General features: G+C 38.0%; 1 protein-coding gene across 1 annotated transcript in view; it reads left to right on the top strand.

The window, feature by feature from the left end:
• LOC121368325 (F-box DNA helicase 1-like) overlaps nt 1–15,376 on the top strand; it is a 48,526-nt gene extending 33,150 nt beyond the window's left edge. Inside the window, exons 13-19 of the mRNA XM_041493005.1 lie at nt 1,348–1,472; nt 3,143–3,218; nt 6,020–6,208; nt 9,502–9,612; nt 10,875–10,984; nt 12,721–12,846; nt 14,677–15,376. Coding sequence (XP_041348939.1) covers nt 1,348–1,472; nt 3,143–3,218; nt 6,020–6,208; nt 9,502–9,612; nt 10,875–10,984; nt 12,721–12,846; nt 14,677–14,835 — 896 coding nt within the window. The 3' untranslated portion in view covers nt 14,836–15,376. The remainder of the gene's footprint in view (nt 1–1,347; nt 1,473–3,142; nt 3,219–6,019; nt 6,209–9,501; nt 9,613–10,874; nt 10,985–12,720; nt 12,847–14,676) is intronic.
• Nucleotides 15,377–16,120: the final 744 nt, after the last annotated feature.

Below are 16,120 nucleotides of genomic sequence, written 5' to 3'. Positions count from 1 at the left end.
CTGGAGAGAAAGTTGGGCAGCTGGCCATTATTTGTAACCTACATGTATATCTGTTGACACTGATGTTTCAGTAACCTATATCTGTTGACACTGATGTTTCAGTAACCTATATCTGTTGACACTGATGTTTCAGTAACCTGTATCTGTTGACACTGATGTTTCAGTAACCTGTATCTGTTGACACTGTCATGTTTCAGTAACCTGTATCTGTTGACACTCATGTTTCAGTAACCTGTATCTGTTGACACTGTCATGTTTCAGTAACCTGTATCTGTTGACACTGATATTTCAGGCTGTGTGTCTGGAGAAAAAGTTGGGCAGATGGTCATTATTTGTAACCTATATCTGTTGACACTGTGATATTTCAGGCTGTGTGTCTGGAGAGAAAGTTGGGCAGCTGGCCATTATTTGTAACCTATGTCTGTTGACACTGATGTTTCAGTAACCTTTATCTGTTGATATTGTGATGTTTCAGTAACCATTATCTGTTGATATTGTGATGTTTCAGTAACCTATATCTGTTGACACTGTGATGTTTCAGTAACCTGTATCTGTTGACACTGTGATATTTCAGGCTGTGTCTGGAGAGAAAGTTGGGCAGCTGGCCATTATTTGTAACCTACATGTATATCTGTTGACACTGATGTTTCAGTAACCTATATCTGTTGACACTGATGTTTCAGTAACCTATATCTGTTGACACTGATGTTTCAGTAACCTGTATCTGTTGACACTGATGTTTCAGTAACCTGTATCTGTTGACACTGTCATGTTTCAGTAACCTGTATCTGTTGACACTCATGTTTCAGTAACCTGTATCTGTTGACACTGTCATGTTTCAGTAACCTGTATCTGTTGACACTGATATTTCAGGCTGTGTGTCTGGAGAAAAAGTTGGGCAGATGGTCATTATTTGTAACCTATATCTGTTGACACTGTGATATTTCAGGCTGTGTGTCTGGAGAGAAAGTTGGGCAGCTGGCCATTATTTGTAACCTATGTCTGTTGACACTGATGTTTCAGTAACCTATATCTGTTGACACTGATGTTTCAGTAACCTATATCTGTTGATATTGTGATGTTTCAGTAACCTATATCTGTTGACACTGTGATGTTTCAGTAACCTGTATCTGTTGACACTGATGTTTCAGTAACCTATATATGTTGACACTGATGTTTCAGTAACCTGTATCTGTTGACACTGTGATGTTTCAGTAACCTATATCTGTTGACACTGTGATGTTTCAGTAACCTGTATCTGTTGACACTGTGATGTTTCAGTAACCTATATCTGTTGACACTGTGATGTTTCAGTAACCTATATCTGTTGACACTGTGATATTTCAGGTTGTGTGTCTGGGGAGAAAGTTGGGCAGATGGCCATTATTTGCCGGTCTAACTTCACCGTGTTCAGCGAGGCTGTCAAGATGTGTTGCTATAGGAAAGAGCCATGTCGAGCTGCCTTTGTTGGCGTGAGTTGCACGTTTATACTCACCCTTGACCAGCTTCCATATTTACAGTAAATCAAATTTCCTTTTGGCATTTTGCCAATTATCACAGATGGCAGATCATAATTGACTGGCAAAAGAAAGATGTTTTAGTTATTTAATGATTTGAGTTTTTAAAATGATTTTGTTTTGCTAATTATTAATTCTAAGCACTGGTCTATTATGAAGTTGTCTCAGTTTTATAATAAATGATTAATTTGTAAAATATAAGTAGTGACAATTTGATTGTACCATTTGCCATGTTTTTTCTGTGTGTTGATGAGATGTTTTCTAACAGATGCATTTTATTTTTATAGCTTTGAAACTGATTGTAGAACTAAAAGGCATTGCAAGCTTTCCCATTGTAATAGTGTAATGTTATTTTTGAGTTGGGAGTGGGTGTAAGGGTAGAAACAAAATAGGATTAAACTTAATTCTGTATTAGTAATGGAACATTTAATCAATTAATGCACATCAAAAACTGTACACCAAACCCGTGAGATTGTTATCTTTATGGGATCTGCAAGTCTTTTATTACATGTTAGTTGACAGTTCTTTTTTTCAGCATTGCAGCAGTGATTAGCTGAATGGTGGAAATAAGCTACTCCATATTAAGTAACAATTCAAGTGTTGATTTTTGCATATTGCACACTGAACAAACTCATGAATGCTGACCACTCACAAGACTAATTTTACTATGATATCACAATGCACAATATACCTGCAGTATTTCATTTAATGTTTGTAATTATGTAACATGCTTTTTTTTTTATAGTTTTAGAATTTTGCATTAAAAATGACAAAGTTTAAATAACATTTCTGAAGATTAAACCTGGTTCAACTCAGCTAGATACAGACTAACAGAACGTTAATAAATAGACTTGATCTCTCATGTCATTAACGATGGATGGACGGGTACTTGACCTACATTTCATTTATTCATTTCAACTTATTTTCGTGCTTATATCCAATTAAGGTTCAAGCACGCTGTCTTGGGCACACACCTCAGCTATCTGGGCTGTCTGTCCAGGACAGCAGGTTAGTTAGTTGGTTAGTGAGAGAAGAGGGTGTAGTGGCCTTACACCTACCCATTGAGCCCGTAAGAACTCGCTCTGGGTTGGAGCTGGTACCGGGCTACAAACTCTGTACCTACCAGCCTGTAGTCCGATGGCTTAACCACTGTGCTACCAAGGCCGGTTCTTGAGATACATCTACATCTTTGGTAATATTTAAGTATTGTCTGTTATTTCTTTTACGTTCATCTGGGCATGAAAAAAAAAATCATCAGCAAACTTGTGTGAATCGGTGAAACTGTTCTCACATAAATTTGTGGATGATTTGTTTTGTTTATACCCAGATGAACGTAAAAGAAATAACAGACAATACTCATAATTAAATTTGAAACATACTTAATACAATAACATTAAAAGTACATATTATACTTTGAATAATTTTTTTTTTTAAAACATTAACGCTCAGTAAGACAAATTACCAATATAAAATGACGTCATCAGATATGACGTTCCCTGACGATGCAAGTTTTACGTTCATCGAGAAATGAACAAACTCCTGTTGCTACGGCTGGACCAATGGGATGACGCTATATTGTAATAAATGCAACAGAAATTTTTACTCATTAAGTAACCTATTTGTAGGGCACAGAAGCATTTGGTTTTGGAATGCTGCACGACATGTACACCCTAATGCTTAGTCCTGAAGATCGAGTCAAAGGTTTGTTTATTTTTCGCACTCATTTGAAAAAAAAACCCAAACTCTTATTTATATATATATATATATATATGTCGTGTTAACCATCATTCTGTTCGTGTGTCAGTTACGTCAGTTTAAATTTGTATGAACTGCCAATCAGTGACGTGGTGAATTTAAAACTTAAATGTTACTGGATCACTATACATTTATTTCCAAAAATAGTTCAGCCTTTTTTCAGACACTTGGTGCCCAGTATTCTAGTTTGTCAATGCAAGTTTTCAAGTAACTGATTACATAATTCATCTCACATGTAGGCATCATTCAAATGATTGAACCTTTTGTTACCTGGGTAAAAATCATTTGAAATAACTTCCAGTTAACTAAAACTTCGAAATAATGTCCCCAGGCTGAAAACCAACACCCAGAGTCTGCATACTAGCTGGTGACAGGATTATTTTTAGTTGCAAGATTTCACTAAGCGGACATGGGGAGGAGGGTCTCTTTTTTTTTTTCAAGACATTTTCTGGTGGAGCATGTCTCGAACCCCCCTATAAACTTCAATCACCAGTCTAGACCCCCACACTAAAATTCCTGCCTGCTAAACAACCAGAGTCCAGTTATAAAACAGATAAGATTTTCATCACTTCTGTCTTACATTTTTAGAATAACACTGAATACATGAATAAAATAATTTTACTTTGGTGTGTTTTGTGTCACATCAACATAATAGTACTGTAGGCAACTGACAGGTAACATTGTCGCATTCAGACAACAGATGGGCAGGACGTAGCCCAGTGGTAAAGCGTTCGCTTGATGCGCAGTCGGTCTAGGATCGATCCCCGTGGGTGAACCCATTGGGCTATTTCTCGTTCCAGCCAGTGCTCCACAACTGGTGTAACAAAGGCCATGGTATGTACTATCCTGTCAGTGGGATGATGCATATAAAGATCCCTTGCTGCTAATTGAAAAGAGTAGCCCATAAAGTGGCGACAGCGGGTTTTCTCTCTCAGTATCTGTGTGGTCCTTAACCATATGTCTGATGTCATATATCCGTAAATAAAATGTGTTCACTGCGTCGTTAAATAAAACATTTCCTTCCTTCCTTCAAACAGCAGAGACAAGAAAAATGTTTCACAGACTGAGTCACCACAATGTTCTTTTGTGCATCTTTGTTATTTACCCCCCCCCCCTCCACACACACACACACACACACACAGCTGAATCCTTACAATTCACTGAAACATTTAATAATTCAAACCGCTCTCGTGAAATCCTGTTTCTCCTTCTAAAGCATATACATATATATCCTGGAAAATTAAAGTATGTAGAGTATTAACAAATCAATCATTTACTTCCCCAATGTATTACTTAACAGCATTTAATATAATACATAATCACTAACATACATGTAGACTGGCAGTTATCTGTTAAAATTCATACAGATATGTGGGTTTTATGTCTTCTCAAAATTGACTGAATTGTGTGAAACCCACATTTTTAATCACCATCTTTGTAAATCCATAAAACAGAATAAATTTGTCATTTTTTAATGTTTATGAATACATAAATCGTCCATTGCCCTGTTTTGGTGAGGGACCTGTTTCAGTAGTTGGTGTCATTCGTGTGCAACAATACGCACATTTAAAAATAATGTTAAAACGAGCAAAGAAAGCAAGATTGAACTTAACCCACTCATAAACATGGCACATTTTTTAATACCTTTTAAAAAAAAATCATTTTCAAAAACTAATTTGAAAGAAAACTTAATTTTAAAAACTATTTTTGTCTGTTATCAACTGTACTACTATCTGGTTATTGAAGTCACATGATTGTCACAGTGTCTGCTGGCAAAACTTTCTTTACAGATATTTGCCAACCCTATTGATACTTATATGTTTTAACATAAATATCTTTTTGAATATCTGTTTATATATTTATTAAACCTCAGAATGCAGCTTATATTTTTTAACCAAACAATTTTACCCATTATAATCATTTATTTGCTCAACTTACAACACAATTGCAATTGTTATATTTGTTTTTCATTTTTTTTTTTATTAACATGAGTTCTCAAAGACTACATTTTTTAATTTGCTTTAAAATATTGAAAATTATTTTTATAAATTATTATAAGTACAGGTTTTGTTGAACAACATATTGTACATGTTTTGATAAAAATCTGTACTTTTTTTTGTGTTGAAAAGTTTTGGCTGTAAGCTATACCACTAAACATTTCACTCACCGAAACATGTGATGTAGTTAACAATATTTACGGCTGATGCATACTACAGCTTTTGATGCATGTGCAGTAATCTTTGCTACATAATGGCTTGTTTATTGCTCATTTGAAACGTAGAAATACTAATAAAAAGGTAGCTATTTGAATAACAACTGTCTGTTTATAAATATTGTTATGCTTTAGAACCGAATGCTTATGCTCACCGAAACTAGTCTCCCTATGATATCTCATGTTTACACAGTGTATTTTATTAGTCTTCTACAGGTCCAAACGGAGGGGACTATAGGTTTCGTCTCTGTACTTCTGTCCATCTGTCTGTCCCACATATATATATATATATTTTTTAGAATGCCTTGAGATATTGAGCTGAAATTTAGCTTATAGCTTTATCATGTACTGTTACAGATCAAGTTTGACTTTCATGGCAATTTAACCATTTTAGATGGAGTTATGGCACTTGAACTTAGGAGATACAAAAAATTCTTAGGTTCAGCAGGGGACATATATTGCTTTAGCAGTACTCTCAGAATGCTTGTTACAATAGTAATTAATTAGTTTTATGTGACATTTCCCACTGTTTCAGAAAATCATACCGTCAGCAATAAATTCATCAAGATGTTCAAGTCGTTCTCGGATCTGGAGCGGTATGCGTCCCGCACGATGGATACCGAGCTGGGTGGGAAGATCCGCATCGTGAGGACGTTCCACAACAACCTGCCCATGTGTCTGAAGAAGATCCGAGAGAAGTGCGTGCACGACATCACCACTGCCGGTACGTCTTCGCCCGCAACCTCTGTCTTCTGCTTCAGGTAGCTGGGTCCATGCTTGTAAAACTTTTAGAGTCCATACTCAATCTCTAATGACGTCACCACATACAATTTGTATGGTGTTGTCATGACATGTTAGGGTCTCCTATTTTAGTGGAGTATCGAGTCTAGACTTTAAAAGTTTTATACGGGGCGAGACGTAGCCCAGTGGTAAAGCGCTCTCTCAATGCACGATCGGTCATCATCGGTGGGCCCATTGGGTTGTTTCTCGTTCCAGCCAGTGCACCATGACTGGTATATCAAAGGCTGTGGTATGTACTACTCTGTCTGTGGTATGGTGCATATCGAATGGTATATATGCTGCTAATCGAAAAGAGTAGCCCATGAAGTGGCGACAGCAGGTTTCCTCTCTCAATATCTGTGTGGTCCATAACCATATGTCTAACATCATATAACCGTAAATAAAATCTGTTGAGTGAGTTGTTAAACAAAACAGTTCTTTCTTTCGCCCACCACTTCTGTCTGCTGCTTCAGGTAGCTGGGTCCGTGCTTGTAAACCTTTTGAAGAGTCCAGACTCAATCTCTAATGACGTCACACGCATTCAATTTGTAGTAGAGTCCAGACTCAATCTCTAATGACGTCACACGCATTCAATTTGTAGTAGAGTCCAGACTCAATCTCTAATGACGTCACACGCATTCAATTTGTAGTAGAGTCCAGACTCAATCTCTAATGACGTCACACGCATTCAATTTGTAGTAGAGTCCAGACTCTCTAATGACGTCACACGCATTCAATTTGTAGTAGAGTCCAGACTCAATCTCTAATGACGTCACACGCATTCAATTTGTAGTAGAGTCCAGACTCTCTAATGACGTCACACGCATTCAATTTGTAGTAGAGTCCAGACTCAATCTCTAATGACGTCACACGCATTCAATTTGTAGTAGAGTCCAGACTCTCTAATGACGTCACACGCATTCAATTTGTAGTAGAGTCCAGACTCAATCTCTAATGACGTCACACCCATTCAATTTGTAGTAGAGTCCAGACTCTCTAATGACGTCACACGCATTCAATTTGTAGTAGAGTCCAGACTCAATCTCTAATGACGTCACACGCATTCAATTTGTAGTAGAGTCCAGACTCAATCTCTAATGACGTCACACGCATTCAATTTGTAGTAGAGTCCAGACTCAATCTCTAATGACGTCACACGCATTCAATTTGTAGTAGAGTCCAGACTCAATCTCTAATGACGTCACACGCATTCAATTTGTAGTAGAGTCCAGACTCTCTAATGACGTCATTCAATTTGTAGTAGAGTCCAGACTCAATCTCTAATGACGTCACACGCATTCAATTTGTAGTAGAGTCCAGACTCTCTAATGACGTCACACGCATTCAATTTGTAGTAGAGTCCAGACTCTCTAATGACGTCACACCCATTCAATTTGTAGTAGAGTCCAGACTCAATCTCTAATGACGTCACACGCATTCAATTTGTAGTAGAGTCTAGACTCTCTAATGACGTCACACGCATTCAATTTGTAGTAGAGTCCAGACTCAATCTCTAATGACGTCACACGCATTCAATTTGTAGTAGAGTCCAGACTCTCTAATGACGTCACACGCATTCAATTTGTAGTAGAGTCCAGACTCAATCTCTAATGACGTCACACGCATTCAATTTGTAGTAGAGTCCAGACTCTCTAATGACGTCACACGCATTCAATTTGTAGTAGAGTCCAGACTCAATCTCTAATGACGTCACACGCATTCAATTTGTAGTAGAGTCCAGACTCTCTAATGACGTCAGACGCATTCAATTTGTAGTAGAGTCCAGACTCAATCTCTAATGACGTCACACCCATTCAATTTGTAGTAGAGTCCAGACTCAATCTCTAATGACGTCACACGCATTCAATTTGTAGTAGAGTCCAGACTCAATCTCTAATGACGTCACACCCATTCAATTTGTAGTAGAGTCCAGACTCAATCTCTAATGACGTCACACCCATTCAATTTGTAGTAGAGTCCAGACTCAATCTCTAATGACGTCACACGCATTCAATTTGTAGTAGAGTCCAGACTCAATCTCTAATGACGTCACACGCATTCAATTTGTAGTAGAGTCCAGACTCAATCTCTAATGACGTCACACGCATTCAATTTGTAGTAGAGTCTAGACTCTAAAAGTTTTATAAGCACCAGGCCTGATAGTGATTAGAGCGAATACAAACTGAATACAATATTTCCGCTACTTCTTATAGCTGACAAGTTATTAGAATGAATACACAATTATTGTCTTTGAATCTGCTACTTCATGTAGTTGATAATATTACTGTGAATTCACACTGAAAAGATGATTTATGATGGCTTAAACACCCAAATCAACCAGATGAATATGTGTACATATTCCTATTTAACGACCAGCCTCGGTGGCGTCGTGGTATGCCATCGGTCTACAGGCTGGTAGGTACTGGGTTCAGATCCCAGTCGAGGCATGGGATTTTTAATCAGATACTGACTTCAAACCCTGATTGAGTGCTCCGCAAGGCTCAATGGTTAGATGTAAACCACTTGCACCGACCAGTGATCCATAACTGGCTCAACAAAGGCCATGGTTTGTGCTATCCTGCCTGTGGGAAGTGCAAATAAAAGATCCCTTGCTGCTAATCGGAAGAGTAGCCCATATAGTGGCGACAGCGGGTTTCCTCTCAAAATCTGTGTAGTCCTTAACCATATGTCTGACGCCATATAACCGTAAATAAAATGTGTTGAGTGCATCGTTAAATAAAACATTCCTTTCTTTTCCTATTTAACGTTTCTTCTTGCATTCATTTCAGTTTATTTTTATGCTTCTTTTCTATTATGTACTTGAATCCTGCCGTGTGTGAACGTACCTCGGCTATGATGATCTGTGTTGTGTGTCCAAGACACAGACTGCATTCATTCTTTTCATCTTATTTCCGTGCTTATATCCAATTATGGTTTAAGCACGCTGTCCTGGGCACACACACCTCGACTATCTGGGCTCTCTGTCCAGGACAGGGGGTTAGTCGTTAATTGTTAGTGGTTAGTGAGAGAGAAGAGGGTGTAGTGGTCTTACACCTACCCATTGAGTCGTTAAAACTCGCTCTGGGTGGGAGCCAGTACCGGGCTGCGAACCCATTACCTACCAGCCTTATGTCCGATGGCTTAACCACGACACCACTGAGGCCGGTCCTGAATCCATTGTGAGCAGTGTACAATGTATGTAAGACACTGAGCTGTGTTCTCTGTGTTGTGTTGTAGACGTGGTGTTCAGCACAGCCCACAAATCTAAAGGACTGGAGTTCTCCACTGTGAGGATTACAGACGACTACATTGCCAGTCCAGTACACGACTTGTCTCTGTCGCAGATATGTGAGTACATGTTCATCTGTCACACACACATTACTTACTTTTCACTAGAACAAATATTGTCATTGAAAAGTTTTTACAATTGACCCAATATGAATCTTTCAACAATTAAAAAAAAAAAAATTAAAAATGAGAGTAAGTTGACATATATGATATTTATTGAGCACAAAACCAAATATTGACTATGCTACAGTCTCACATCTTTGATATTAATCAGGGGTGGGAATTCTCCTTGGATCAGCTGTTTTCCTCTCATGGAACATTGCGTTCCTCACATTTTAATCGTCCTTTCCTCTAAAATGTGTCAGATGGCACAGATTTTAACCTAGGATTTCAAGAATTTCCGGGACCCCTCTAGATTTCCTCTTTTTTTACAGTTCACCAATTCCCACCCCTGATTAATACACCAAACCGTAACTATGGGTTTTCCCTTGTCCCAACCGGTGTTCCACAACTGGTATATCAAAAGCTGTGGGTGCACTGTACTGTCTGGGAAGGTGCATACAAAAGCTCTTTTGCTGCTAATAAAAACAAATAGAGCAGGTTTACTCCGAAGACCATGGGTGAATTTATAAACCATTTTCTTTCTAGTTTTTAGTTAAAGCCATTATGATTATTGTATGTCAGTAAGGGCTAATCGCAGGCCCGCTGATTTGCTGCAAAACGTGATTGATCCTTATGAAATTGTATTGGGTAACTCCCGGGTTTTTTATTATTAAAACGCGATATACGCCAATTAAAAAACCCATTTTTACTGAAAATGAAAAATGGATATATCGTGTTTTGTGCCTGAACTCTTCAGTTGTAAAATCTTTGACATCCAATAGCTTATGATTAATGAATCTTATGCTCTAGTGGTATTGTTAAAAACAGCATTTTTTTTTTTAACCCGCAAAGATCATGGTTACTCTTATTTGAAAAGTAAAAAAACACCTAATTAATTTCAGTCTAAAGTGTTCACACATTTACAAAAATGATACATGGTTTTGGTTTCCAGTTTACATTCTATGACATAGTAGGTAGTGAACAGAACTGAATCTTACACCAGTGAACTCTTATCTCAAGAAAACATATTATAACAAATATTTTAGATTAAATTGTTTTTTTAAATAAAAATGTTACCAATGTGAAGTTCTTATTTACAAATGATTGATTTAAATATGATATTTTCTGAAGTCTACACAAAGCTTTGTTTCTGTTGAACACTTCTATCTGTAGCCCTGATGTAAACTGTTTTGATGTGTAGTATGCTCTTTGTTGACCAGTGACACAGATCCCAGTGGATGAAACAAACTTGCTGTATGTTGCCGTCACCAGAGCAAAGAGATCACTCCAGCTGTCTCCCATGCTGATGCGGGTTTTGGCTAACAATGGGGTTAGTATGTTTTTTACAGTGATATGGTAGAACTGACACAGACTTGCTTATAGTTGACAGCTGTCAACCGGCCTCGGTGGCGCAGTGGTTAAGCTATCGGACTGCAGGCTGGTAGGTACAGGGTTCGCAGCCCGGTACCAGTTCCAGCCCAGAGCGAGTTCTTAAGTGCTCAATGGGTAGGTGTACAGCCACTACATCCTCTTCTCTTTCACTAACCACTAACCAACTAACAACTAACCCACTGTCCTGGACAGACAGCCCAGATAGCTGAAGTGTGTGTGCAGGACAGCGTGCTTGAACCTTAATTGGATATAAGCATGAAAATAAGTTCAGAATGAAATGACAACTTTCAGCTCTTGGTCTTTTCACCTTCAATTCTTTAGAATTAATCATGAACAATACTCGGCAGTTTCACACACTGTCTTGTATACCAGAGGCTGTGGGTGCACTGTACTATCAAAAAGGTGCATATGAAAGCTCTTTTGCTGTTAATAAAAAACATAAAAAATATAGCAGGTTTACTCTGGGCGAATTTAAAAAGCCTGTTTATAACTTACACACGTGTAACTACGTTCATTTACAATGCTTAAACCACCTGTGTTTAGCAAAACGGGCTTCGTAAATGTTTGACAGACACATTCTGCTGGAATCCAGTTAGGACAACACATCTTCTTCTGTTTAATGTCAGCATGATACCAAATTGTGTCAGCAAAAACACAATTTGGTAACTGTTCGGTTTAGGCTTTCAATCACTCAGAATTACTAGCGCTGTAGAGTTGGCAGTGGTAATTGATGCACTGGCATTTGCACATAAATACACAGGGATGTGATTTTTTCAGCTTTTTATCTGATTTCAGCTCTCTTTTTTTTGGTGCAAACATACAGTCATGTATTTTCACACAGTAGATTTGATTTGATCTGAAATGCTGATGGAAGACCCTTTATTTAGGTGTAGTATAAAGGTTTGAGCTTTTTCAGAATCATTTCAGCTCATATTTTATAATGGGTATCACATCCCTGAATACAGCACTGTAAAAAGGTTTATTCCCACTCTAAAAAGGCTTAATTTTACATTACAGTTATTACGGACACAAAAATGTAGCATTATCATGCTATTTAAAACATTTGATAAAAACCCCATGAAATATCCTGTCTGTATCCTTGTATAACATATGCGTTGTGTACTTTAAGCATTGTCAATCACAGTATCTCAATTACTGATTTACATGCAGCACTCCTGTAAGTGATATCTCAGTGCACAAATATCTAGTTGCTATCTTTCCTTCATCCCAATGGTAAAGCGCACACTTGATGAACGGTTGATGTGGGATCGATCCCCGCCGGTGGACCCATTGGGCTATTTCTCGTTCCAGCCAGTGCACCACGACTGATATATCAAAGACCATGGTATGTGTTATCCTGTCTGTGGGATGGTGCATATAAAAGATCCCTTGCTACTAATGGAAAAATGTAGCAGGTTTCCTCTCTAAGACTGTAATATGTAAAAATTACCAAATGCTTGACATCCAATAGCCGATGATTAATAAATCAGTGTGCGCTAGTGGTGTTGTTAAACAAAAAAACTTTAACTTTTCTTCGTCTGGTTAGTTCTATATTCAGTCTTATCAAGTAAATAGTGTTGTTCCTTGTATAAATCCTGTACTGATACAAAGATGGATGTATCTTTGGGTTATAATTTTATATCATTTTTATATTAGTTTTGTTTGCCATTTCAGGAAAAATTTGTGTATCCTGTATTAAGTTCGGCAGTCCAGGATGGCAAGACTCCTTTGAAGTGTTTTGTTACTGATGCCGAGTTTCAGCCCAAGGCACTCACCCTGAGGAAAAACAGCATTACCCTTGTGAGTAATGGCTTCCGGATAAAAGAGTTTGGGAGGGAGTGGTACGCTCAGTGATCCCATTGTTGTTATTTGGGGGTTGGGGGACATGGGAGGGTTCCAAACGGAGACTGGTGTGTGCCAGCATTTCTTTAGGAAAGTGTTTATAAAGATCGGTTGGTGGTGTTTGGTAAAAGTAGGTTATGTGGTGGCAGAAGGTTTCTTTCAGTCTAGATCCAATGTCACAATTATTTGCTGTGTTGGTGTGTTTTGTGCTTGTCACATGTCACATGTGACATCTCCACGGAAAATCACAAACTATAGGAATATATTTTATTGTTTTATTTCATCAGCAAGAAGCAGGCGGTAGTTGACAGGGTTAGGTTGTGATGAAAAATGCTTCAACATTTTTTTCTATTCAGGTTTTTTAATAGTTATTAATTATTATTTTTAAAGGGACAGACCCTAGTTTTTAAACACTAAAGACATATTTTTCACCTAGATCCTAGTTTCAACCCGTAAAAAATGGACACTAAGTTTGGTTAATTTACAAACTTGTAACAAATTTGGATACAACAGAGTGGAACAAGAGTCTGTGATGTTGAAATAACCTTAAAAATAGACTAAAACGCGACTCCATAATCATTACTTCTCAGATGCATGTGCATTTTTTAAAAATATGAAAAATGTATTTTGTGGTATTAGAAACACCAGGATGACCAGAAACACTTTGGTTGTGTAGTAGTGTTGGTATAAAGTGCTCCTACTGGCAGTAGCAAGTGGGAATTTCCCTATTAGCTCAGTTGGTAGAGCACTGGACTCTCGTACTGAGAGTCCATGGTTCGAATCCCCTCAGTGGAGGTTGATTTTTCTGTTACATTTGGAGCCGACGTAGGGACTGGGTGTGTTCTTAACACAAGAATACAATTATAACCCAGTCAGGACCCGTAACAGTTGAACTGCCCGTGGCCCACAGCTCCGGGACGTAGCTTCACTTGAGGGGGGGAGAATGTAGTAGTGTTGGTATAAAGTGCTCCTACTGGCAGTAGCTAGTGGGAATTTCCCTATTAGCTCAGTTGGTAGAGCGCTGGACTCTCAGTACGAGAGTCCATGATTCGAATCCCCTCAGTGGAGGTTGATTTTTCTGTTACCAGTCTACGCCAGGAAAGGCGAGTGATGACTTCCGCTCCCCTCCACACTCGCCTGGAAGGTTTTAGGAGAGTGGCAAACTGATCGCCTTTCACTAAAACATTTAATACATTTTATTTGACACATCAATAGATTGCTCGCCTAGGACAATTTCAGGAGAGTCATCTTCCGCTCGCCTTGAATTTACTCATGGCGAAGACTGGTTACAGTTGTACGGAAATGGATAATCTAAACAATAAAATATATTAAGTAATGTTGGATTTCAGTGATCATAAACGGCTTTAATAGTGAGAAATATGCCTTGGTGTTTAAAACCTAGGGTCTGTCCCTTTAACTGCAGTATTTTCTAAACAAGAAGTGTTATTGCTATCCATTTAATCAGTGTTCATTGGCAGATGAGAGCTGATTGATCTTAAAGCTTAAATGTTAAATGCTGAAGTGTAATTTATGTTACAGGCACGGCGAGAATGTAAAGCAAAGTTTCTAGGGTGTTTGCGGTATGCTCCCCCTTACTATTTTGAAAACTAGATGTCCTGAAATGTAATTTCCTGCATTCTACAAGTAAAAATCATCTCTGCCTTAATCTTTACTACCAATAATATGTTTGATTCAGAATAATTGGGGTGGGGTGGGGGGTGAGAACCCGTAGCTCCACCCCCCTGTTCCGTCGTGCCTGTGTTTATATGTGTTTTTGTTTCTGTTCAGAGTGACAACTCGGTGAGAGATGGAGGTTTGATAAGTCCAGCCATGCTAACTGCTGACAAACACGTGTTCCATGAACTGCTGGGCTGTCAGACGTCGGACCCGCCATCCGCAGACGTTGACGATGACCAAGAGTTCTTTGACGAAGACTTTGCATTTTGAACTGTGCCATCATAAAGAAACTTTAAGCCCAAAACACACCGGGTCTGGGTTTGGAGATATTGGCAAAGACACCATGTCAGGTGTATTAATAGAATCCATCACCGAGGGACAAAAACATTTTGCCTCATCTATACCTCACAACGGTGATTGATTCTTTTTCTTGCCCGTTTAATTACAGTAACAAAACATTAATTTTGTATGCTACATATGGTTTGTTTCTTGTTGAATGATTCGTAACCATTTCACCTACAAACAATGAAACTCATTTAATCATACACTGAAAAATATAGTTCAACTTATGCAACAACATAAAAATTATGTGCATCAACTTAACAATAAATATACAGTTGAAAATACTCCTCAGACCCAGACCCAGACCCAGATCCAGCATGTTTTGGGCCTTAGTCTTCCATTATTCTCGTTCCAACCAGTGCACCACAACTGGTATATCAAAGGCTGTGGTATGTACTACCCTGTCTGTGGGATGGTGCATATAAAAGAACCCTTGCTGCTGATCGAAAAGAGTAGCCCATGAAGTGGCAACAGCGGGTTTCTCTCTCAACATCTGTGTGGTCCTTAACCATATGTCTGATGCCATATAACCGTAAATAAAATGTGTTGAGTGCGTCGTTAACTAAAACATTTCTTTCTTTTCCATTAATTGCTGGCCTTGGAGAACTCTTGACTTGTGCAATATTAGACATTCCTTAAAAGGCATATTGTCACAGACCACTGACCTATTTAATAATGGTCTAACAAAGTATTACCTGAACAAAAATATTTTGATTTGTCCCTAAATGTACTTTATAACTACCATACTCTATTTATTAATGATATTTTGTAAAAATAATTGAATTATGGCAATGGTCCAAAAATTAAAATTGCCGAGAGGGTTGACATGGATTTCACTCCACCATGGTTCAATAGCTAGATTTTGTTTCCAACAATTAATCTAATTTTTTAGTTATTATCCATTTTTAGATAAATAAGGTCCTTAAATCCGTGACAGTATGCCTTTAAGCAAATATACTGTTCCAAATAGGTAGAGGATATTCAAACAGAACACAAAATCATAAAAAATGGGTGTCTGTCAGTGTAACATTTATGCCAATTATGGCCATGGTTTATTCGTGTTGTTACAGCATGTATGTTTTTATTTACATAATTATTTGTGTTTAAATTCAAAGATCCCCTGCTTATTTTGAACAGTATAATTTAGTTTAATTTAACATGACCCACCATTTTAGAAGTGACTGGCATTTTACATATTTTATATTATTGGACT

The sequence above is a fragment of the Gigantopelta aegis genome, chromosome 3, assembly GCF_016097555.1.
Source record: "Gigantopelta aegis isolate Gae_Host chromosome 3, Gae_host_genome, whole genome shotgun sequence".
NCBI classification, from domain to species: domain Eukaryota; kingdom Metazoa; phylum Mollusca; class Gastropoda; order Neomphalida; family Peltospiridae; genus Gigantopelta; species Gigantopelta aegis.
Note: the sequence above shows the minus strand (reverse complement) of the source record. Positions and strands in the feature narration are given on the sequence as shown.